Source organism: Myotis myotis, unplaced genomic scaffold, assembly GCF_014108235.1.
Source record: "Myotis myotis isolate mMyoMyo1 unplaced genomic scaffold, mMyoMyo1.p scaffold_m19_p_3, whole genome shotgun sequence".
Taxonomy (NCBI): domain Eukaryota; kingdom Metazoa; phylum Chordata; class Mammalia; order Chiroptera; family Vespertilionidae; genus Myotis; species Myotis myotis.
This window is the reverse complement of record NW_023416335.1, coordinates 190,987,876-191,014,338: the sequence shown is the minus strand read 5'-3', so window position 1 is coordinate 191,014,338 and position 26,463 is coordinate 190,987,876. Positions and strand designations below refer to the sequence as shown.

Sequence of the window (26,463 nt, the reverse complement as noted above, 5' to 3'; positions counted from 1 at the left end):
CATACATTTCCATTTTCAAGCATTTCCATGTTCAGATTCTACACAGTAAAAGGAAAGGTAGAAATATTAGGGAAATTCTGTGTTCTACGAAAGGAATAATCTTCATATTTTATTTATAAAGAATAAATATTTAAACTTAATATATTTTAATTATATTTAGTGATAGAGCTGTTGTAGTTTTTTCTTTTTATATTTTAAAGCAGAGAATTGAAAGTCTCTCAGCAAGTGTTCTACCGTCAAAGATGAACCCTGTCAACCTCTAGAGGAAGGTCTTGTAGATCACATCTCTCACCCTGTGCTGTATGGAGAGTTACAGTGAAAAGTTTCCTAGTCTAAGTTTAGAAACACTGTAGGAAGGTCACAGATGATAAATGTATTACCACTAGGTATGGAACCTAAAGTAAATATTAGATTACTTGTTTTTTTATATGCAGCAAATTACTGAATTCATCTTTAAACAAGTTATCCCAGACACCAGTAATTATACTTCACTTGCATTTTTCTATTGAGAAATTCTATAATACATTTGAAATACTTTAATTCATAAATGATGCCCCAGAGATATTCAAGAATCAGCACTGTGCACACAACAGATATTTATTTTCTTTATGTTGGCATTAGATTTCTGTTTCTACTTTACCAGCACTGCATGGAGCACTGTATTCTTCAATGGTGAACTCCTCTGAAACACAAACATGATGAGACAGAAAGAGTGAAGACATTCAGTAACAGTCAGATAGCAGTGAATTGTAAATAAACTGTATAATGTAAGCTAAGAAAGAAAGTACAAAAACAGTGATGGAGCCAATAAAAGTGACTTCCTTCTGTACTAAGCCATTTGGGACTGGGGTGGAAGGGTGAAGAAGGAATATTGGGCTTGGATACAGAATGGAGGGGCAGGTTTCACAGATGGAAGACAGTTTCTATCTCTATAGAGCACTGCACAGCCCCTTTCACAGCTGTGTCTTTCTCATTGCAGTTGTACCTGCCTCTTAACCAGTGGTTCTCAACCTTCCTAATGCCGTGACCCATTTAATACAGTTCCTCATGTTGTGGTGACCCCCAATTTCATTGTTACAAATTGAACATAATTAAAGCATAGTGATTAATCACAAAAACAATATGTAATTATATATGTGTTTTCCAATGGTCTTAGGCGAACCCTGTGAAAGGGTCATTTGACCCCCAAAGGGGTCACGACCCACAGGTTGAGAACCGCTGTCTTAAACTAAGAAGGAGTGAAGTTCTTGTTTGTTTGTTTTTTTGCCAGAGGATATTTTTTCATTGATTTTATTTATTTTTAATTTTCTTTTTTAGAGAGTAGAAGGGAGGAGGAGAGACAGAGAGAAAGAAACATCTATTGATTGCCTCCCACACGGATTCCAACCAGACCAGGGCTGGGGATCGAGCCTGCAACCGAGGTACATGCTCTTGATTGGAAACGAGATCAATTTATAAGAATGGTTCTAAGACTTGTGTAGGGGTCACGTGAGAGGTACAAGAGCATGATTATCTGGTGGCCATAAACTCACTTTTTCTTCTAGTAACAAATCGTGGAGTTTTGTTTTCATTAAGGGAACCCTTTCCTAGGTTAGTCTTTCTTCCCCCCAAAGTTCAGCATGTCTGAATCCCACTCACCTGTCTCATAATAATCATAGGCTTTTACTGTAGCTGGTTTTAAATTATCTACTTGGATGTCTTGTTCCACCAAGAAGGAGAAACTCAAGGCTTGTTTGGTTAGCTGGAGAGACAGAAAAACTGAATTAAAATGGGAGATTAACTTAGTTACTAATTATCATCCTCTCTTCTTAAGATATTATGCCATCCATTTGTAACAAAACTCACAGAAAGAATGAGACATTTGGGGACTTGCATAACACACTCAGTGACATAAAAGAGGCAATTCTATGGACAGTCAAATGCAGTAAACTGAGCATTGCTGACCAATCGTGGCTTCATTTTCCTATGTAGTTATTTTCTTTCTTTTTTTAAAAAAAATATATTTCTTTATTGATTTCAGAGAGGAAGAAAGAGGGAGAGAGAGATAGAAACATCAATCTCTGATATGAGAGAATCACTGATTGGCTGCCTCCTCCATCCCCCTACTGGGGATCAAGCCCACAACCCGGGCATGTGCCCTTGGCCAGAATCGAACCTGGGACCCTTCAGTCCACAGGCCGACGCTCTATCCACTGAGCCAAACCGGCTAGGGCTCTATGTAGTTATTTTCTTCTCCCTCACCTGTGTATGTGAGAAGCACTAGCTGGAATCTGCACTGGTTTGTGGGGACCCTGGCATTGCCCCCAGATCTAGCAGTGTCACAGAGAATCTTACCTCCTCGAAGTAAATCAGGACATGGCTGGTGCTCACTTTAGTCCTTTGAATCTGAGGCCTTTCTTGGAGCTGTTGACAAGGAGGACAAGACAGAGATATGAGATGAAGAAATTTTAGGCTGAGAGAAGTTTTCAGATACTTATAATCTAAGTGGTTACTCAGAAACATCCAAACGGATCATTTTGATTTCTTCAGAATATCTATATATATAAAAATCCACCTATCGGAATGCCATAACGACCGTAATGCCCACTGTGACCAGCAAAACGGCCAACCTCCCGCAGCCCCTCCCCCTGGCCGACCCTGCCCCTACTCACTCCCTCCTACCCCAATAGCCTAGGACTGCCACCCCTACCCCAATAGGGGGCAGGGCCAGCCAGCCCACCACCCACAGCCTCTCCCCATGGCCAGCCCCACCCCCAATCAGCCCCCAGCACTCCGATTAGCCTGAAGCCCCTCCCCCTAGCCAGCTATTGCCCCAATTGATCCCCCCACCCCAATCAGGGGCGGGACCCACTGGCCAATCACCTGTGGCCCCTTCCACCAGCCAGCTCGGCCCTGATTGGGCCCTGATCAGGGTGGGCCAGCCAGCAAAGCTCCCACCATCTCCTCCTACCAGCAGGCTCAGCCCTGATCTGCCCTGATTGGGGTCAGGCTGGCCGGACCCTACCCATACACGAATTTGTGCACTGGGCCTCTAGTATTATAATATTTCACATATTCAGGGTGGGCAAATGTACGGTTACAGTTGTTCATATGGAAAATAATACAATAATAAATAATAATAAAAGGATAAACTCTATTTTGTGTACTTATAATTGTAGGCCTACTTTTGCCATATCCTATATGCATATACATATACATAAGATATAGAGTGTCCCCAAAAATGTATGTCCACACTTTGAATAATTATAAAGGCAGTGTTTATTAAAATACATTTCATTTCAAAAATTGAGCTATCAGCTCTTAAAGTGTGTATACATTTTTTTGGACATCCTGTATATCTCCCTTTTTCTTTTTAGGTATAGTTGGAAGATAATTCAACACCATTCCATGTCCCCCTAGATGTCTCAGGGCTTATTGGAACATTATTAACCATAGTATTTATTAAGCATGTCTTTACTTGAGACCATATAACAATGATACCTACTATTAAAATGATGGAAACACTAGAGAAGCAAGTTTGAGAGAGTAAACTTCTTGAAAACGGAATCAATAAAAGAAAATTGACAAGTGTAAAGGCAACATTTATCATGACTCTGCTATCTGTAAGGGACTTAGGGTTTACCTTTTTCACTGATGGTTTCACAGGTATGAAGCCGGACACCATCTTTACATCAACAATGACCATGTTGGAGCTGGGTCGTTCTCCAGTGTAACTATGAAGTCAAGGCATAGGGACAAGGCATTCAAACAAATTCTTTGGAATTCATTCATGATAGAAATCTTCCCTTCTCCTGCTCTGGCTGGTGTGGCTCAGTTGGTTGGAGCATTGTCTTGTATACTGAAAGGTCTTGGGTTCAAATTCCCGGTCAAGCTACATGCCTAGGTTGTGGGTTCAATCCCTGGTTGGGGCACATATGGGAGGCAACCGATCAATGTTTATCTCTCACATCAATGTTTCTCTCTCTCTCTCTCTCTCTCTCTCTCTCTCTCTCTCTCTCTAGCTCTCTCTCTCTCTCCCTCTCCTTCCTCTCTCTCTAAAATCAATGGAAACATCCTTGGGTGAGGATGAGAGAGAGAGAGAGAGAGAGAGAGAGAGAGAGAGAGAGAGAGAGAGAAAGTCTTCCCTCCTCTTTTATTTCTAGTGTTCCCTATCTCTATCAACCATTCTGCTCCATCTACTCTATTTGCTTCTGTTATGGTTGTTTGGAAAACCCATCTTTATGAAATTGCATTCTGCAGATATGGCAACATTATATTCTCAATGTTTAAAACTTTTCGGTAAGAGTGAAGAATACTTTCTTGTTAACAAATATTGCAAGAATTCCACCTTCATTATGTGTGACTTGGGTAATGGCATTCCCCCACACAAGAAAATCAATTTTGTCATATTCTACAAAAATTGTGGTAGTAATTTAGGATTTACCTAATGTTGATGTGAATCTTGAATTTCCTGTGAGCATCTACTCCATTACAATTCTTGGGAAGAGTTTCAACATTCAGAGCAAAGGGAACTTTCCCTTCTTTCTTGGGCAGGATGTTATATCTCAGAGATGTCTAAAACAAATAGAAAAAAATCCTTTAAGTTTTCACTCAAATAGTCTATCTCTTCTAGGTGATTCATACCTTCCCTTAGCACACATTTCTTTTTCCATTTTGAAATTCAAATATAATTATGAGACATTTCCCCCTATTTGTAGCATCCCCTAAACCCTGGCAGTCTCACCTGGAGATACACACATCCTGACCCTGACACTGTTGTGCTGTACTCCCCTGGAATCTCTGGCAGCGCAACCTCCTGCAGCAATAGGCGATTGGCATCGTCTACTTGAAATTCTTCTGAGAAGGTCTATGAAGACTTGACGGTGACTGTAGCTGCGTTCTCCCTTTTAGTGAAAGTTGCTGCTCCATATTTGGAGAGGCCTTGAAGAGCTACCACCGTATCCCGAAAAAGATGGGTGCAAAAATCACAGGAGAGAAAGGTGATAAAATCACACTAGATGTAAACCATATCAATGTCTCTCTCTCAGAGTTATATACTTATAAACACAGTTCATTAACTGAATTTCAATTCAGCTCAGACATGGCTATTAATCATGAGCTATTATAGATACTTGGGGGAAATGAAGACGTTTCCTCATTCAAGTAGCTTACAATATACACATAGAAATAAGACTCAGATATTTGACATAAGGCAGAGGCTATTTCAAAAATTTATATAAAAATATTTGTTGTAAAAATTCAGAGAAGTTTGAAGAAATTAGAGCTAAAATAGTAGAGTAGAAGGTGAGAAATATGGTTATCTTGGAATAATGAGAAAAGTTTATACAGACAGAAGGAGGAGTATCAGGGAGTATCAGGTGTGGGAAATGTTGTAACTGATAACACAGAAAAGGGAGTGAGTGAGCCAATTCCAGAAAAAGTGAAGGGACCAGCCTAACTAGATGGAAATATTCATGTTTACTGGGGAGAGGAAATATTTTGGGTAAAATATTACATAATTTTAGTCTTTGGATGAAAAATATTTATGTTATCAGGAAAGTAATCTTATAAAAACACTGCTTTAGGAAGATTATCTACTTTACAGGAGAAAAGATCTGGGACTTTAAAGAGAGCAATAATCCACATATGAAATAATAAGGCTGGAACCTTTGTGATGATGGAGGAATGAAGGAAGCACGGATTAGAAACACTATTCAATGATCCAACTCGTAGAATATGGTTATGTCTCCGTCTGTATTCGTATATTTGTTTTTCTTCCTAGAGTTTCTCCACAGACCTGAGTGGAGGAGAAGCCCCCAGTGGGGTTTTGTTGCTTGGCGATCCATTTCACAATACGTGAAGCGACAGACAGATCTTCTGAAGATGGGGCGGGCTGGGCGGTAAGATGGGCAAGGAGCACGTAGGATGTCACCTCCACGTCAGCAGAAGGAGCCCGGGGTTGATAGGAGAATGCCTCAGCTTCTTGAAGTTTCCCAGGGCATTGCCAGTGGATTGAGTCCCCTTTGAAATGGAAAAAGACACAATTGTAAGCGCAGAGAATGGCTTCAAAACCTAATTCATGATGTCATTATAATTAGAGCTCTTGAATTGACATAAGTGAAGTAAAAGTATTAAGTAATCACCAGTCCAGCAAATCTTTGCAGAGAAAGTAAAGGAAGGTCCCATGTGTCTTTTTTTTTAAATTAAATCTTTATTGTTCAGATAATTACATTTGTTCCTCTTTCCCCCCCCCCATAACTCCCCTCCTCCCAGTTCGCGCCCCACCCTCAACCCTCACTCCCCACCCACTGTCCTCATCCATAGGTGCACGATTTTTGTCCAGTCTCTTCCTGCATCTCCCACACCCCTTTCCCCCCCAAGAATAGTCAGTCCATAACCTTTCTATGTCCCTGATTCTATTATGATCACCAGATTATTTGTTCACTTGATTCTTAGATTCACTTGTTGATAGATGCATGTTTGTTGTTCATAATTTGTATCTTTACCTTTTTCTTCTTCTTCTTCCTCTTCTTAAAGGATACCTTTCAGCATTTCATATAATACTGGTTTCGTGGTGATGAACTCCTTTAGCTTTTCCTTATCTGTGAAGCTCTTTATCTGACCTTCAGTTCTGAATGATAGCTTTGCTGGATAAAGTAATCTTGGTTGTAGGTTCTTGGTATTCATCACTTTGAATATTTCTTGCCATTCCCTTCTGGCCTGCAAAGTTTCTGTTGAGAAATCAGCTGACAGTCGTATGGGTATTCCCTTGTAGGTAACTGAGTTTCTTTCTCTTGCTGCTTTTAGGATTTTCTCTTTGTCTTTTGCTCTTGGCATTTTAATTATGATGTGTCTTGGTGTGGTCCTCTTTGGATTCCTTTTGTTTGGGGTTCTCCGTGCTTCTTGGACCTGTAAGTCCATTTCTTTCACCAGGTGGGGGAAGTTTTCTGTCATTATTTCTTCAAATAGGTTTTCAATATCTTGCTCTCTCTCATCTTCTGGCACCCCTATAATTCTGATGTTGGTACGCTTGAAGCTGTCCAAGAGGCTCCTTACACTATCTTCGTATTTTCGTATTCTTTTTTCATTTTGCTTTTCCAGTTGGGTGTTTTTTGCTTCTTCGCATTTCAAATCTTTGACTTGATCCTTGCGCTCCTCTGGTCTGCTGCTGGGAGTCTGTATAGTATTCTTTATTTCAGTCAGTGTATGCTTAATTTCTAGTTGGTTCTTTATCATAACATCGAGGGTCTCATTAGATTTCTTGTAGATCTCATTAAGTTTATCGGCAGCTTCTAGACAGTTCTTGAGAGACCTTAAAAGTGTGGTTCTGAACTCTATATCTTCCATTGACAATTTTGTCCTGTTTCTTTGTCTCCGCATTTTTTTAATGCTTTCTTGGTGCACCCCCTAGTGGTCTTTGTGCGCAGTCTTGTAGTTAAGCCTTGATTGTTGTAGTTAATACTGGGGGGATTTGACCTCCAGGCCAACTGGCTATGAGAGTCAGCTGTGTCTGCAGTGGGAAAACTTCTGTCCTCTGGGGAGGTGCTAATCTAGCCTTTGCCTGAGGCTATCTGGCAAATGGCTCTGTGCAGGGCTTGGGCGGGGCGGGTCGAACTGGATCAAACAGGGCGGGCTGAGCGAGCAGTTATGGCTGCTCTCAGTTCCGTCCCTAGGGGCTCTGCCTCACAGAGTCCCAGCAACCGCTGCAAACCTCGGAGAGAAAGCTGTCTTCGAGTTCCGACCAAAGCCAGACAGTCCTGCTTCTCCCGTTTGAGTCTGGGTCCCTAGAGACTCGCCTGGATCTGGAGCTCAGAGTCTGAAACTCCCTCCCGATTGAAAACAACAACCGCGCCCTCCGCCGCCAGCCCGCTCCGCGCGCGCACTCTGCACCTGAGTATTTCACTTCAGCACTGCGCCTCCTCTGAGTCTGGGTATGATATTCTCTTTTCTCATAGTTGTAGAATTTCCACTCAGCCAGCCTTCCTGTGGTTCTGGATGATGTTCGTTCCGTCTTTTAGGTGTACCCTTGAATTGGTTGTTCGAGGCAGCAATCTCCGGTGTTAACCTATGCCGCCATCTTGGTTTCTCCCATGTGTCTTTCTGTTTATTACATACTTGTATGATAGTAGAAGATGGGCTGTATAGAGTTAACAATATCTGAATTGGTTAAATAATTCATGTTACCTAGAGAATTTGTTTTTGGTTAATGATAATTATTCTTATTAACATCATAACGTAACAACATAACATAACATAACATAACATAACATAACATAACATAACATAACATAACAACCTGACATGTATAATGTGGCATGATAGATATTAGTTCAATCGGTCCTCTTCCTTCTCCACTGGTGATTTTTGGAAGTAAATTTTGCAGAAGCAGCTCTAACCTTCTTTCACAGCCTCTTTGTCCAGTGATTGAAGCAGCTCACTTCGCTTGGCCTGGTTTCCTGTTAGGGCAAAGGCATAGGCCAATAATGCCTTGGTGTAGACAAGACTTCCTTGGGCTTCTGAAGTGGATGCCCATGCCCTTTCCAAGCAGAATAGAGCATTGCAGACCACTGGGTGCTATAAAGAAGATGAGAGGAGATCTTAACACCTTGCAGACGGGTCACAAGAATTCTGTTTCCTGTTCTAAAGCTTGTGGCCCATCACTTATCTGGCCCCTGGGTAAATCTGGCAACAAAACTACTGGTCCGCAATGTGTTAAGATAGCAGGACCAGGTTAATGCACTGTCTCCAGGCTAATTCCTGATTAAAAGCCCCAACATGCCTGTACAACCTCATAGATCAAACCAGAGAATAATTTCCTCTACAGCTTCCAAAAGGATGTAGTCCTTTATGTTCCAGAGAAATGTACCAAATTTAAACAACACAAAAAACTAAAACTCATTTCTTTAGAGTCTCATGACTTTTTTTTTCTTACATTTGTGAGAGGCAGGTACAGGGAATGTGCTAGTACATACAGTGACAGGCAGTGGCATCTCCAGCAGAGCAATGGTGATGTAGGCAGAGAGCGTCACCTCATCATCTATTCCACCCTGTAAGGATCAGAGGCAGAGATACTAAAACACTCCAATATTCATCAGCCAGGGTTGGCTAAGTCTACATTTCCCTGTGGGCATCTTAACTAAAAAGCATCTTTTCTTGAGTAGTAGTATTGATTTTCCTCTTTCTTCCTCCACCCTAAAATTCTTGAATCTGTCCCAAATCCCTTTCCCTCACTTTTAGTAATATATTGTTGTTGTTGTTGTTTTCTCCACACTATTTTCATTCAATAAAAAAATGGCTAATTAATTGCTAGATATCAGATGCTTTAGAGTCTACCATCCTCCCTCAAAGCTATGTCACCAGGACTTGAGGAAATCAATAGGAGCATCATTGCTCTGACATATCACCATCTTTAGGAATCGGAAAAATGTTAAAAATATCACCTTAATAGCATTGTTTAGCAGTGATCCAGAGCGCTGGAAACAGCCATTTTCCTTTTGCTTCTGTGAGAGCCAGGTGAGGGAATTCGTGATGTGTGAGTCCTCCACAAAGATGTGTGACCGGGCTTGAGAAAAGGCCTTAAGCAGAAATGCAGTGAGCCTGTCCAGCAAAGAAGAAAATGAGACATGAGGGCAAGCTCACTTTGTGCACTGCCTCCAGACACTGATGTTCATAATTCAGTGAAGGAAATTACTGGGGGGAACGGGTGGGAAAATGATACTAGAATACTGAATATTCTCTTCTTTGCCCAACAAATAGCTGAGTCTCTTTTGTAATTCTGTCAATTTTATTTGTTTCTCCAGAGTTTATACTTTTCACTTTTTTTTCCCTCACTAAGTGTTTGTGCAGCCTCCAAGACTTCCCACTACCAAAACTTCCATTTTCTTTTTTTAAAATATATTTTTATTGGTTTCAGAGAGGAAGGGAGAGGGAGAGAGAGGTAGAAACATCAAGGATGAGAGAAAATCATTGATTGGCTGCATCCTGCACACCCCACACTGGGGATTGAGACCACAACCTGGGCATGTGCCCTGACTGGGAATCGAACTGTGATCTCCTGGTTCATAGGTTGATGCCCAACCACTGAGCAACACTGGCCTGGCAGAAAACTTCCATTTTCTGAATGCGTTTACTACATCACAATCTCCTTCTGTGCTTTCCAGGCTCCCTTTTCTTATTGTATGATGTAGAAGCTTCTTCCTTGATTATTTCACATTATGACACTTTCTGCCTTATATTTCCATTTTGGGGGAACATTATTTTATTGGTGTCTACAATGCTATCAGAGCAGGTAAGCTTTCACAGATGAATGGTGAGATCACCCAGTCTGATGACACCCATATGGGTTTTTAAAGCATAACAGATTTCCATAAAAGAACTCCAAGTATCAGAGAATATTATTTCCATAATTCTGAAATATTATGGTCTACAAAGAGCATATGGAAATAATTATCTTACCAAGTGTTTCCATGACTTGTACCACCACGATCCCCAAAGGTACTGTATGAACCATCGTTGTGCTTATAATTCAACTGTTGTTGGTACCCTGAAGAAGTTTGCATAGACTTATGAAATAGCAGAGACATTGGAGAAATAATCAGTATTTTCCTCAAAACTCATTGAGCAGTCATAGAAAAACTGCTACTTTATTAAGATACTAGAGGCCTGGTGCATGAAATTGGTGCACTGGAGGTGGGGGCTCTCAGCCTGGCCTGCACCCTCTGGCAGTCCAGAAGCCCTCAGGGGATATGCAACTGAAGGTTTAGGCCTGCTCCCCTGAGCTGGGCTCAGGACTTCTGGCTGAGCAGCACTCCCCCTTTCAGAGTGCACTGACCTCCAGGGGGCAGCTCCTGCATTGAGCGTCTACCCCCTGGTGGTCAGTGCACATCATAGCGACTGGACATTCCCCACTTTGGTTGATTTGCATATTAGCCTTTTATTATATAGGATCTCCAAGAATTGATGATGCTATTGAATTTTCTGATTGTATAGTGGGATATTTTATTGGATATCACAGCAGAAATAATTATTAAATCTTAACCAAAGGGATGCTGTTTTGAACTCACTGTAGGATATATTTAGGAACTCAATTAAAGATTCTCCTACTGGGAGTAATCTCTTACCACTGATAAGATGGCTGATGGCTTTGGACTTGATTTTTTCTGTCAGCTGTCGTGTCTCATTCAGATAGTTCAAAACATAGATGTTAGGGACAAAAAGAACCATATTCTGCTCTCCACAACCATAGGGCATCTGGAGAAGATTCTGAAGATTCTGCATTGCAAAGCCTAGTATATCACCTAGGGAATGAAAGATATAGAAAAATCAGAGGAACTTGGAGTTGGTTTATGTTGGGATAGGAAGATAGAAACTAGCTAAGTGAGAGGTCGACTCACTTATGGAGGTGAAGCCAAGATAGCATAGGAGATGCAAAAATCGGAAGAAAAGAGAAAAGTGGTAAAAGTAAAGTAAATGGCTCAAGGGTGGGAAAAAAACACAAGGAAAAAACTGAATGGTATGTCTGATAAGAAACAGCTAGATTCAAATATATTAGGAAGCATCACTACATATTCAATCCTTTGAAGATGAGGACACAGAGAGGTGACCCTTCTTATTTTCTAGAGTACATCCAAATATATCATAACATCTATGCAAACCCTTTTCTGATGAATACACAATGCAATTCTTAGCTTAGTGCTCTTTCTCTCAATCCAGTGACTAGAGTAAGTGATCTCATTCACCATGGATGGTGAGGCCCCATGCACTAGAATTGTAGTGGTAGACATCTGCTTCCTTTGGTCTGGGAGACTCACCCAAAACTGAATACGTTGCTCTGGCAGAGCCTTCGACCATGTTTGAAGGAACTTTTAGTGACAACTTTTCAGGTACTCCAGTTGCTAATGAAAAAAGACAAATACATATAAGGGCAGGGGAAACAAACAAGAGAAATGTTCTATTTTTGTTTGAATATTTTTTCTCTATGTGATGAAGATCCAACTTCTCATTTCTCTTGGTTCTTTTATAATTTCCTTGATGCAATCCAAGTTTCTCCTAAAGCAATGATTCATCCCATAGTATAGTTCCGATTAATCATATCTATTGGTGTTAAATTTCCATAGATTTTCTATGCGCATACTTTATGATATACTTATTTCTTTCTCTTCATTGTTTATGTTAATTTCTAATATCATTAGTCTTTTAAAAAATCACATTTATTCTATAAATATGTATAAAGTGTGTGCTATGTATAGGTTCTGTTTTAAGTGCAATGATATAGTAATTTTCAAAACAGATTTCCTGACTTCCTGGAATTTTCATTTTTATGAGAGAAATAAGATAACAAGTCAATATATAGAATAATAGAAGTTAAGTTTCATAGAGCAAGTTAAAGCAGAGTGAGTATTTAAATGGGAAAGCTAGTAAGAGAAGGCCAGTCAGGAAGACCAGGCTGGGGTGAGCAGGCCCTCCACTAAAAAGCTCATTGATAAAACAATCATAGGTGACTTGAGACTTTAGGTAAGTCAGGGAGTAAGACTGATAGATATCTGGGGAAGAGACTTCCAAGAAAAAGGAACAAAAAGTGAAAAGACTCCAGAGATTAGAGCATGCTGAATGTGCTCCAAGAGCAGATTATCTCTAAAGTTCTTAAGATGATTGTTTAAATAAAAAACATGAATGCACTTAAGCTATTAGCTGAATAATAAACAGTATTGATGCCACAGGGATATTTCAGAATTTTGAAAATGGAGAGCAGTTTGGGAAACACAGTTTTGTTTGGAAGGAATCCTGCCCCACAGTCATCAGCTTTTGTCTTTATTATTAGCCAATATCTTTTAGGTCATTTAATTTCTCTATGTCTTCAGTAGGAAAAGGCTGTTCTTTATCAAATATCCTTAGGTTTGTACATGGGAAAGTATACAATATTTTTTTCTCCCAGAAGACAACATGCCTCAGTGGTCATTTTATAACTATATACTTTGACAAGTGGTGACACATGAGAACTTGGTCTATTTTGGATACTTATCTGGTGCACAGAGGAGTGTGTTGAAAGTTTCCTCCTTTTCTATTCCCTCAGGCTTTATATTGAAAAAAAGAATAAAACATAAAGTGACACTGAATGTAGAAGAGAAAAATCAGTCACTTGTATGTAGAGTAAAAAATTGAGTTGTGGATACATCTGTATTTGGGTCATTAAATGTCACTGTCACATACATAGTAGATAATGTCTGTGAGAAAGTACCCCTGCCTACCTCAACCAATAAGGGCTTGATTACAGTATCCTTTTGTCCAAACATTGAGACTTTAGGCACCTCATTGCCGCACAATTCCTGAGACTGTAGGACTTCTGCAGTCGCTGTGAAATTCACCTTCCCTGAGGAATAAGATTCAAAAGGAGTTAATACAGTGATTCTATATTGAATGGTCTTTTCTCTTTTTTAATTTTCTCAATATATTTAATCATTTTCTTTCAACCGATCATTGTTAGAGGAGAAAAAATACATATATTTGGGTCAGAGAGGAAAGCAAATCATTATCACTCACCCAGTGACTTGAGGGTCACAGCTCAGGACACAGTTTTCTGCCCATTTCCACAGATACAGTGAGATTCTTCATTCTTCTCTACTGGGACAGCCAAGAAGGCAGGAGAGTCCTCTAGCTCCATGCTAACCTGTCCCCCATACTCACCCACAAGTTTGAGAAAGAACACAGGCAGAGGGTCAGTAACAGGGGACTGGAACTTCAAGGGACAATGCATACTAATTGAGAGGCTTTGAGAAATTGTTCAACCAGGGTGCAGCCTGTCAAACATTTTGTAGTTTAAATGTTTGCAATAAAGGAATTGAAAAACTGACATGAATTAGGATAAATGCCCACACAAGGAAGAAATATTTTCCTCAGAGTGAAAACATGAAATAGTCAGATGGAAATGATATCTGAAATTAAGACTACACAGATAATATAGAGTCCCAAATGAGTACAATCTTACCACCTTGGACCTGTCAGGTAGTTTTGCTCTGAGAACCCATTCCATTCCAAAATTAAGTTGCATCATATGCAATTATGATTTACAAGAATTCCTCGGACACCTAGGTAGTGAATGGTGATTGTGTCCCTTCCTTCTACTTTTGCTCACCTGTAGAGAAGTGCCCTTACCCGAATGCAGTGGGACAAATAGTTGAACACAGTGGCTTTGAGGGTAAAGGCTTCTCCTCGCACGACAGAGTAAGGGAGCGTGAGTTCTAGGAAGAAGGGCTGGAAGACTTGAAGAGAGATGATGGGGGAGAGGCCAAGTCCTGTTTTGTTCCAGACAAGCAGAGTGCGCTGGCCTTCCACTTTGTGATTGTATCAGGGACCTTGATTGCCAACTCACTGCTACCTGATGAACTAATGAAAAGAAAAAGAGGAAGAGAGTGGGCGAGTCTCTCTCTCCCCCTCCCCACTCCCTCCAGCTCTTTTTCTTTTTGTGGCATAGATCATAGCTGATCCTACAGCATGGTAGCTTCGTAGCCTAGTGTGGTAAATGTTAAACTTTATATAAGATTTTTCACTATTAATGAAGTCTCTGAAAGTTTTCCTTTTCCTTTTAGGGGAGAGACTAGCTTCCTGTTTTCTATGATTTTAAGTACCTCAAGACTAAATTAGAAAAAAAGTTGCATTGTTTCACTATAAGATAAATTAACTATGAATCTAATTATTTACCATAAAGGAGTGGAACAGAACTGAAAGGATCAGGATCACGGGATAACAGCAGAATCATAGAGGAGAATGCTCCTAAACTAAGTTCCAGGCAACACACAACTTACTCGAGTGGCACCAGGTCCCAGATCCAGGTCTCAGGGAAATACTTCCGGACCATCTCTTTCACGCCCTCAGCTGGACGGTGGTTTCTCCTCTCTTGGTGAAGTGCAGGTCTTTCTTCTCTAAGTTCTTCCCCTATGAAAAGACAACATGGAGAGCCCAATGTGAACCTCATTTTTATCATTAACTTTTTATAGTTGCCTTATTTATCCAGAGAAATAAGGTCAGTTGCTCAGTGAATGTTTATTATTGGAACAACTAAACCTTACCAGCTTGTTACTTACATAGGAAGGCTAATTCTTTTACTTCTTCAATCTAGAGGTAAATACATTTTTCCCTAGAAATAAAAACAAACATAGCTCTTCTTAAGCTGATCATTGAAGTGGTGGAGAGAAGAATAAAGAGCAATTTAATATACAAAGTAGTGTTTTTATACTAAAATGGTGATTGCCGGGAGCCGGTCCATGCTTGCTGTTTCAAGGGACCTGGCATATATGGCATACTGTTTTTAATATGTTTGCTCACCTTCTTGGCACTATGTGTTTTAACCAAGGTCTCTGAGAAAGGTTGTTTCCCCAGGTAGGGATTTTCCCCTGAAGTAAGGGAGGGAATAAAACCTCTTAACTAAGTGCCAGGCGGGTAATTAATCACTTTAACTACGAGCAATCATGCTTAAGCTACATAATCTTTACTCCCTGGAGTGGAGATGGGAAATGCCCTAACCTTTGTAATAGTGATTGATAGGATTGAATCAACTGGTATAAATACAGATGTAACAAGACAGCAGAACACAGAACTTAGAATACGGAACCAGGAGAGACGGAACCTAGGCACAGAACCTACACAGAACTAGAGACAGAAGAACTTCGCTGGAGAGAACATGGCAAAAGATCCTGGACTGAACCTGACTACAGAAATGGGCAAGAGAACCTGACTAGAACCTGGTGACTGAATCTGGCTGGAGACCCTGGACTGAACCTGGCTGGAGAACCTAGCAAGACAACATGGACACAGAACCTGGCTGGAGATCCTAAGCAGAACTTCGCTGGAGATCCAGACCAGAACTTGGCTGGAGATCTTGGCTAGAGATCCTGGCTAGGCTGCTGATCAACTGAACACTGTCTCCGTGTCCTTCCTTCTTCACCGACTCCATCCACACCTTTGGGGACCCCTGGACCCGCTGGGGTTGGACCCCAGCAGGTGATCACGTGTTTTCCTTTTGTGGTGAGACTCAAACTAGAGAAATGGATAGTAGCTACTCCAAGAGGATTTTAGGAATGATTTTTTAGTTAACAGTGAATGAGATATGGAGAAATTAAAAATAGGATATAGAACAGTATGTATTTTGTCAACAGAGACTCAATAAAGGACAGAAAATGAGCATTATATTGACCAGAAAAGGCTTTTCCAAAGCAGACTTTAAGGTGATTATTGAAGGATGAGAAACAGAATGGAGAAGGCATTTCAAGGAAATGTCTATCCAAGTATGCACACAAAGATTGGAAGGGCTGCTCCAAAACACTTACCCCTCTGGAATAGCATGTCTATTTGGGGGGGTTTGTTTAACTTAGCTGAGTAAACAGTAGATATAATCCTATCTAATAAAAGAGAAACATGGTAATTGGCATACGACCGCTACCCTTCCCATTGGCTAATCAGGGCGATATGCAAATTAACTTCCAGCCAAGATGGCGGCCAGCAGCCAGGCAGCTTAAACTGAACATGAGGCTTGCTTGCTTCAGTGACAGAGGACTGCAGCGTTCCCCGCCTACCTTGTCGGCCTCTGAGCTTGCAGTTTAAAAAACATTGTAACAAATATAGAAGCTAAACAAAACCCCAGAAACCAGCTTTCAGAGAGCTGGGATCTCAGAGCTGGAGTTGATACAGAGTTTCGATTATAGAACCGAAACAAACCAGATACCTGTTTTCAGCAGCTGAGGCCTCAGAGCTGGAGCCAAGCCTCAGAGCTAAGCTGGCCCAGAATAAAAAAAGAAAAAAGAAAAAAAGGAGCAGTTGGGAGCTTCAGTCCCAGCCTGAAAACAGTCCTCAGCCCCTCACCCAGACTGGCCAGGCACCCCAGTGGGAACCCCTACCCTGAAGGGTGTGTGACCAGCTGCAAACAGCCATCATCCCCTCATCCAGGCTGGCCAGGCACCCCAGTGGGGACCCCCACCCTGATCCAGGACACCCTTCAGGGAAAACCAGCTGGCCACCACCCATGCACCAGGCCTCTATCTTATATAGTAAAAGGGTAATATGCCTCCCAGCACCGGTATCAGCAGATTCTCTAGTTTTCTTGTGCTTTTCTGCCAACCTGAAATAACTTTGGCTAATCATATCTATTTATTCTTATTTATAATTTGATATGAAATAAATGAAAATAATATAAAATTTATAATATGCCACTAAGATGAGGAAGTTAGTTATATAATGCCAATTCAAAGATTAATACTATAAAACAAAACTTGAATTTCTTATATGAAAGAAAAAACCATACCCAGATATCTTGAATTTATTATATGAAAGAAAATTGATAGATTACTAAATTGGATATTGGGCCTAAAATTTACCAATATTGAGCCTTGAAACTGAAAAACTTAAAAAAAACTATCAATAATTTGAAGAATTTAATTATTTAGATGAGAGACTTTTTTTTTCTATAAAAGATTATGTTGCAACATCATCCTATATAATAAAAGCCTAATATGCTAAGTGTCCAACCGTTCATTTAACCGTTCAACCAGTCGCTATGACATGCACTGACCACCAGGGGGCAGATGCTCTGACCGGTAGATTAGCATGCTGCTAGGGTCTGGCCAATTGGGACTGGGCCAGACAGGCCGGGCATGCTATGAAGCCCTCCCACGGTTCCTCCCCGGCCCCCATCATGCACCGGTGGGGTCCCTCAGCCTGGCCTGCACCCTCTCGCAATCTGGTACCCCTTGGGGGATGTTGGAGAGCCAGTTTCAGCCCGATCCCCAAAGAGCAGGCCAAGGGACCCCACCAGTGTACAAATCCATGCACCGGGCCTCTAGTTGTTTATTGATAAAGAGGCAATCAAAGAATATGCAGCCGAACTACTCAACAAAAGTGAATTATGGAGGTGCGTTAGGAAGCTATTTAATAAAAATGCTTAATTTTCTGGATTTTGTATGACATTTGCTTTTTAAAGTTATGATTTGATGTAATTTATTTTCTTACTGTAAATAAATATTCATTTTCATAATAAATTTTTTGAATAAAAACTTATTAAAAGCCATGTCTCCCAAACTGTGATTATATTGAAAGGATATTTTACCTGTCCAAAGATAGGGAGCCCAGGTCTGTAATATGAATCAATTTTTGTAAATACCAGTTTGCTTAAGGTATTTGTGATTTCACATGATCCATGCCCAGTTAATTCCAACCCTGAAAAAAAAAATAGGTGCAGTTGAACAGTTCTATGTAATCAACTTACCTCCTACCTTTATCCCAGCTCCACTCCATCATAACAAAATACCATCCATATCCTTTTTCTGATTCTTTCCACAGTTTCACACACTTAGAAAATACAAATAATTTGACATTAACTCCACCTTTATATAAAAAAGTTTACTGGCATCCATAATTCTCCAGTTCCTCTTGCTTCACAAGTACTCTACTTGTTCCACTTTTGTTCTTAAGTTTTTTCATCCTCTGTGATTTTGTCTCTCTCATATCCCTGCCCTCTCCCATGACTTTTTGCATAAAACGTAATTCTTCACATTGGCTTAAAAATATACTTAAATTTGTTACACAAACAACTTCTCCAGCAAGATCCTTCTTTTCACTCAAAGGCCTATCCAAGGCATAACCAACACCTGTTGCTTTTCCACTCAATCTGTATTTTGTCTTCAACATTGGACCACTTTATCAAAATCTAAAAGACCCCCCATTTACTTCCAATATAGCAGTCTCATTTCAGACTTAATATAATGAATCTTAGAAGTGATTCATACATAATAATTATAATTAAAATTCTATTAGTGACTTCTAAGAAATAGTATTTTTATTTTTCCCTCTATCCTTCTGACTTCTAACTTTATTATGCTGACTTATTTGTACTCTCTTTTAACTACATAGTAGTCCCCCTTATTTGTGAGGATATGTTTCAAGACCCCCAGTGGATGCCTGCAGCCACAAATAGTACCCAACCTTATACAGTATACTATGTGTTTCCCATGAATACTTACCTATGATAAAGTTTAATTTATAAATTATGTGTGCAATTTAAAACTTATGAATTATTTGTGTCTGAAAATTTCCATTTAATATTTTTGGACCACGATTGACCATGGTAACCTGAACTGTACTTGTTTCTTTTGTGGGATCCTCCTTGTTCATGTTTAGCCTCAATTTAGCAATAGTAAGTGAGCTCACTTTCAGAACAATTGCACTTACTCTTAGGAGGATTTGGACACAATGGGAATGGTTTCAGATTTGCATTTCTTATCTTGATTTTGCTTTGGTTTTCTTCTTAAATTATGTACTGAATGAATCCACTTCCATTTTGATATTCCAAAATATAATACATTATCTTGGACACATTCTCATCACCACACTTTTTTCCTATCTGCTCCTTTTTTTGGTTAATGCCATTTCCATTTTCTAGGACCTAAATTTGTAATAATTGGGGTTATCTTTGAATAATGTTTTGATACTAGAGGCCCCGTGCATGAAATTTGAGCATGGTGGAGGGGTCTTTCAGCCTGGCCTGTGCCCTCTCACAATCTGGGAACCCTTGGGGAATGTCCAACTGCTGGTTTAGGCCCGATACTAGCCTGGTCTGTGGGGATTGGGCCTAAACCAGCAGTCGGACATCTCCCGAGGGGTGTAGCAATGTGCCAAGTGGCAGGCGGCCAGTGAGGAGCCCAAACTGGGGCTGGGTGCCATGCTGCTCATGTTCATCCCGGCCTGCTGTGCCTGCTGCCGCTGCTCAGTAGTGCTGCTGCTGCCGTAGCTGCCCACGCCAGCCATGAGCCTGGCTTCTGGATGAGTGGTGCTCCCCTGTGGGAGTGCACTGACCACCGGGGGGCAGCTCCTCCATTGAGCATCTGCCCCCTGGTGGTCAGGGCACATCATAGTCACTGGTCAACTGGTCATCCTGGTCGTTCTGTCATAACAGTCACTTAGGCTTTTATCTAATAATGGACAAACATGGTAATTGACCATACCTTCGCTACACCTCCCACTGGCTAATCAGTGAAATATGATTTGTTGGTGGTTAATTTGCATACTGCAGGCAGGGCCGATAGCGCGAGCACCCAGCATGAGCCACCATCCAGGCCCCCGTGGGCGACCCCAGAAGCGGCCTGCCTGCCGCCTGTGACTGGATCTGGTCCCGGGCCGCAGGCTGGCCCCGGAAGCCCCAGAAGCTGCCTGCTGCCACCTGTGATTGGATCCGATCCTGGGCCACAGGCCAGCCTCGGAAGCCCCAGAAGCCACCTGATATGGTAACTCTATCAGTAACTCTATCAGTAAGCACTCTGAAAGTCAGTGGCATAAATGCACCAATTAAAAGATTATGAGGGTGAATCAAAAACCAAACCCACTTTAAATATAAAGACACATATAGATTAAAAGTAAATGAATTAAGCTGCAGCCCGTTTTGCTCAGTGGATAGAGCATTAGCCCATGGTCTGAAGGGTCCCAGGTTCAATTCAGGTCAAGGGCATGTACCTTAGTTGCTGGCTTGATCCCAAGTCCCTATTAGAGCATGTGCAGGAGGCAACCAATCAATGTGTCTATCCCTTTCCCTTCACTCTCTCTAAAATTCAATGGAAAAATATCCTTTGGAGAAGATTAACAAAAACACAGTAAATGGATTAAGTAACATTAAAGAGCTCATAAGAAAAATATATTCTAAATTTTGTTAGTTGTATAATGGTTATGTTTAAATTATTAACACCTAAGAAATTGGGTGAAGGGTACATATAATATGCTGTAGTATTTTATAGGTTTTTTTTACATGTATGAGATTATTTCAAATTAAAATATTAAAAAATTAAAAATTAATAAAATAGTAATTGAAATGTTTCTGCATTACATGAAAAATCTCCTAATTGCTTCTAGCATAATTTATTAAATTGTGCTAAAATTTACAAGGGTTCAATTAAAAAATATCTTAATTCTAAATGATATAATAGAAAATATTTAATAGTGCAGTTATAAGCACTTATCTGTAAATAAAAAGTTTAAAAAGTGAATTTAAAGAAGGGATTAGCCAAAGAAAATATATGCTCAACCCATGGACACAGACAACAGTATGGTGATGGCCAGAGAGAAGTGTGGGGTAAGAGCTGGGTAGAGGGGGAAAAGGGGGGAAATAGGGACATCCTATATCTAATCTAATAATAGACAAACATGGTAATTGGCCATACCTTCGCTACACTTCCCATTGGCTAATCAGCAGGATATGTAAAATAACCCAACCAAGATGGCGGCAGGCAGCCACGCAGCTGAAGCGAACAGGAGGCTTGCTTGCTCCAGTGATGGAGGAAGCCAAGCTTCCTCCCTGATGCAGCCGGGCTCTGAGCTCCACTCTAAGCAACAATGTTGCAATTATAGAAGGTAAACAAACCCCAGATACCTGCTTTCAGCAGGCCATGGCCTCGGAGCTGAAGCAGCACCAAAGTTTCAATTATAGAAGATAAATAAATCCCAGAATAAAAAAAAAAGAAAAAAAGGAGAGGCTGGGAGCTTCAGTCACTGGCTTGGCCAGCCTGAAAACAGCCCTCAGCCCCTCATCCAGGCTGGCCAGGCACCCCAGTGGGGACCCCCACCCTGAAGGGGGTGTGACCAGCTGCAAACAGCCATCAGCCCCTCAACCAGGCTGGCCAGGTACCCAAGCGGGACCCCCACCCTGATCCGGGACACTCTTCAGGGCAAACCAGCTGGCTCCCACCCGTGCACCAGGCCTCTATCCTATATAGTAAAAGGGTAATATGCAAACTGACCCTAACAGCAGAAAGACTGGGAATGACTGGTCACTATGACACACACTGACCACCAGGGGGTAGACGCTCAATGCAGGAGCTGCCCTCTGGTGGTCAGTGAGCTCCCACATGGAGGAGCTCTGCTCAGCCACAAGCCAGGCTGATGGCTACCAGTACAGCGGTGGTGGTGGGAGCCTCTCCAGCCTCCTCAGGTCCAACTGCAGCTTAGGTCTGCTCCCTGCTGGCAAGTGGACATCCCCCAAGGGTTGCTGGGCTGCCAGAGGGATGTCTGATTGCCAGCTTAGGCCCAATCCCCCAGGAACAGGCCTAAGCCAGCAGGTGGTCATCCCCCAAGGGGTCCCAGACTGCGAAAGGTCACAGGCCAGGCTGAGGGACCCTCCCCCCACCCCCGGCCCAGTGCATAAATTTTTGTGCACCAGGCCTCTAGTAATAATAATAAAAGGCTAATATGCAAATTGACTGAACAGCAAAATGGCCTGTTGCTATGATGCACACTGGCCACCAGGGAGCAGACTCTCAATGCAGGAGCTGCCCCCTGGTGGTCAGTGCACTTCCATATGGGGAGTGCCACTCAGCCAGAAGCTGGCTTATGGCTGGCCAGCGCAGAGGTGGTGGCAGGAGCCTCTCCCACCTCCGTGGCAGCACTAAGAATGTCCAACTAACAATTTAGGCCTGATCCCTTGGCGGCCTAAGCCTTTAGTCAGACATTCCCCGAAGGCTCCCTGGCTGCCAGAAGGATCTCTGACTGCAAGCTTAGGCATGATCCCCCGGAGAGTGGGCTTAAGTCAACAGGTGAATGTCCCCCAAGGGGTCCTGGACTGCAAATGGGCACAGGCCGGGCTGAGGGAACCCCCTTCGAGTGCACAAATTTTTGTGCACCGGGCCTCTAGTGTATATATATATATAACACATTTTTCATCTAGCATGTCCTATTCTTGTTGGTTAGAATTATCTTTTAAAAATATCCCCTTATTAAGGTCATTCTCCTGACATATATCTAAAGTTATCCAATGCTTTTAATAATAAACTCTAACTTCTTTAGTATATGATTTATTTTCTACACACGTTAGCACCAACCTACATTTCCAGATTCTTCTGAGACCAAACACATTTGTGTTATGCTTACCATACTTTCCCCACTCATCACTATCTTTCAAGATATTATTCATTCTATACAAATCAGCTCAAATCAGCTTTCTTTGGCTTTGGGTTAGAATTATTTCTCTTCATACTCATTTATCCCTTATATTTTGCATTTCTGATAGTAATTTTATTAAGGTTATACATCTATACAAATATACATATATACATATAGACATATGTAATTTCTTTTAAGATTTTTAATTACTTGCAGGCAGGAATCATGTTATTTTCATTGACCCAGAAATAATAAAGTGTTTTACATGGAATGGGATTTTGATAAATGTATAAAAATTAATAATTTTATGAATTAATATTTTAAAATAATACAAACCTGTTCCCTCTTCTCTGACCTTGGCTTCCACGTTTAATTTCATGTCATACCCGCTTAGTCTCAGCTGAAATAATTTAGTCTTGATGACTTGTCTGAAACAGCCTTTACTGTCTGCCTGAAGAAAAAAGGAAGATAATTCCTGGGTTCTCTGACTTGCTATCAAAAGATATCAACCTATGAAAATTGTTGGCTATTGAAGAACATTTTACAAATGTTATGACCATCTTTTAGTTGCTGACCCTTTCTCAATCCCCAAAATGACATAAAATGTCTTCATTAATCATTCATTTTGTTGCTCTTGTCAATCGTTGTCTTCTTCCTTGTCTCCAAAGTCTATCCATTTTTTGTCATATTAAACTTTTTAGCGTGTCCAAATGTGATACAGTATTTTGTAATTCTTTTTTGGGGGGGCGTATATTGTTCCTTAAATGATAACATTCTTTCTCTCATTCTTATCTTAGAAGAACAGCAGTCCTTGCTCTTCTAAACTCAACCCTCAAATAACATCTAGGCAGCCTCTGTACTTACCTCCACCTAAATATCAGCTAAGGATTGTATTTTCTTAACTATACTTTCTCAATGTCTCAGACAGTAATAAAAACAAATGTATTCACCAAATAGATGAATTATTATAGTATAGTCATGCATCACTTAACAATGGGGATACATTAGAAGAAATGCATCTTTAGGTAGCTGTGCAAACATTGAGTGGAGTGTATGGAAACATACCTAAATGGCACAGCCTACTACACACCTAGGCTATATGGGATTGCCTATTACTCCTGGGCCACATGCCTGTACAGCATGTTACTGTGCAAAACTACACGAGGGTAAATCAAGCACAAGAGAAGGTGATGTAATCAAGAGAGACACAGTAAACATGACCTGTATGAGGCTGCTGCTGGCATGACATAGCATACTGCTCTACATCTATTTTTTTTTTTTAATAAGTAGAAATAGCACACTTTAAAATAACAACAAAGAGTATAGTAATCTATTTTAGCGACATGGAAGCACGCAACAGACTAAAGATCCTTAGAGGGAAGGCGGGGGGTGGGAGGGATAAGAGAATTAATATGCACATATGCATAACCAATGGACACAAACAATAGTGGGATGAAGGCTTGGGGAGGGGAACAGAAGTGGGGAGGAGGGGGAGTAAATGGGGAGAAAAGAGAAAATTTTTAATACTTTCAACAATAAAGATAAATTAAAAAAAAGATGAACATGGGAAAAAAGTAGTAAATATATACCAGCAACATGGTCATTTATTATCAAGTATTCTGTACTGTATCTAACTGTATGTGCTATACTTTTATACAACTGGCAGCATTAGGATTGTTTACACCAGCATTAACACAAACACATGAATAATGTGTTCCACTGTGACATTATGGAGAGAAGTGGACCAAGCCTGTCATTGACTGAAACATCATTATGCAGCACATTACTGTAATCAGATCTCCAAACTAAATATTGGAAGCCATGTTTTAATAAAGATTTGTTTTTATTTTTGTACTTACATAGAAATATTTATTGCAAAAGAACCTTTACTTATATTTAAGTATATATTGAGGCCATGATTCACTTGAAAATAAAAATTAATCTTAGTCTCTCTGGTATATTAAAGATTTTGACTGCTAGATTTATCTCATGCTTATATAGCCAATTTTGAATACTTTTACATCCTTTTATGCCCATATAACCATATGTTGGTTGCAGTTGGAAGAAAATTACAAAACTAGACAAATAAATATCACTATAAATCCATGAGCCTAACCCTCAAGTGGACTCCTAATGTTGCCATGCAATTATATGATGTTTCCCTTTATAAGTTTTCAAGGTGACTATTTCAAACATTGCTCTTTATTGTAATATATTCAGAATGCAATGTTCTATTGTTTTCTCCATTGTATTATTACCCAGGAGAAAACAAGATCTGATTTTGATATCCTGGGGAGAGTGGTTCCCATATACCTATTGACTGAATTTTTCACAGATACGTTGTGAGTATCTTCCATAGCAGGTGGAAGAGAATCGCAAATATTTTCTGCGTACATTGATCGTCACCAGAAGCAGGGACAGGCTTTCCATATGTGTATCAATAATGATAAAGCAGTCAATTAAAAATATTTAATATAAATAACTTTTTTGTTTTTCCTCATGATCTATCCGTCTTATTCATCTACAGCAATTATATTTCCTCCTCTAGGATTTGTATTTTAAAAGCACTTATTCTGAAACTATGTCATAATTATTTAAGTAAACATACATGTATATATCCAGGAGAAATATACTTACTGAATCTTTTGAAACACCTCCAAATGGAAAATTAACAATGTGCTATTTCTCAGATCATTCCTTCCCCTCAGTTGAGGTTTTCTTATAAGCCTATTTTATTTCTGCCTTTTTCTGCTGCCAGACAATCTAGGTTATGATTCCAGCTTTGGAAACACCTCCTAATTGTTATGTATCTTAAGAGGATAAATGAGAAATTAAATTGGAAAGCACTAGCTCTACAGCAAAAATATTATGAATGAAGAGTATCACAATGACTTAGTCTGATTCTGCCAAATCTGATGGCAGTATATAATGTGCCATGGTCTGAATGTTTGTGCCCCCCAAAGTATTTATATGTTGAAATCCTAACCCACAAAGAGGATAGTATTAGGGTATAAGGACTTTGGGAGGTGCTTAAATGAGGAGGTTGGAGTCTTTGTGAATGAGATTATTGCTTTTATAAAAGAAGCTCCAGAGAGATCCCTTCCACCAGGTGAGAACATGGCCACAAGGCACCAGCTATGAACCAAAAAGAGGACCTTCAGTAGACTATGCTGTCACTTTGATCCTGGATTTCCCAGTCTCTAGAACTGTGAGCAGTAAAGTTCTGTTGTTTATAAGCTACCCAACCTATAGTATTTTGGTATGGCAGCCTGAATGGGCTAAGACATGATGTGAAGTCAAACTTAGTTTATTGTTTCTCAAAGTATGCTTTATGGACCAACTACATTGAAGCTACCTGAGATATATATTGAGATTCAAAGTCTTGAATGTCTCCTCAGATTTATGTTTAGAATCTCTAGAGGTGAGGCCAAGAAATCTACATTTTAACTAAGCACCTCCATAGATTCTGATACACACAAGTTTGGAATCTATTGCATTAGTCCAAACTGTGAGGAAGGGGAGATTTGGCCTCAATGTCCCCAAACTTCTCTTTTTAAAAATAATTTTTCTCTCTCT

At 40.4% G+C, this 26,463-nt stretch overlaps 1 protein-coding gene across 1 annotated transcript; it reads right to left on the bottom strand.

Annotated features, from left to right (window-relative positions):
• Window positions 1-617: 617 nt before the first annotated feature.
• Window positions 618-25,283, bottom strand: LOC118650731 (pregnancy zone protein-like). Its single transcript, XM_036299030.1, is given in 21 exon segments — window positions 618-682; window positions 1,639-1,741; window positions 2,335-2,403; window positions 3,623-3,713; window positions 4,424-4,554; window positions 4,724-4,943; window positions 5,778-6,000; window positions 8,376-8,553; window positions 8,952-9,026; window positions 9,420-9,576; window positions 10,435-10,522; window positions 11,100-11,276; window positions 11,790-11,873; window positions 13,010-13,052; window positions 13,227-13,348; window positions 13,519-13,645; window positions 14,131-14,280; window positions 14,283-14,361; window positions 14,781-14,910; window positions 23,224-23,338; window positions 25,146-25,283. Coding segments are annotated over 21 exon segments (2,565 nt in total).
• Window positions 25,284-26,463: the final 1,180 nt, after the last annotated feature.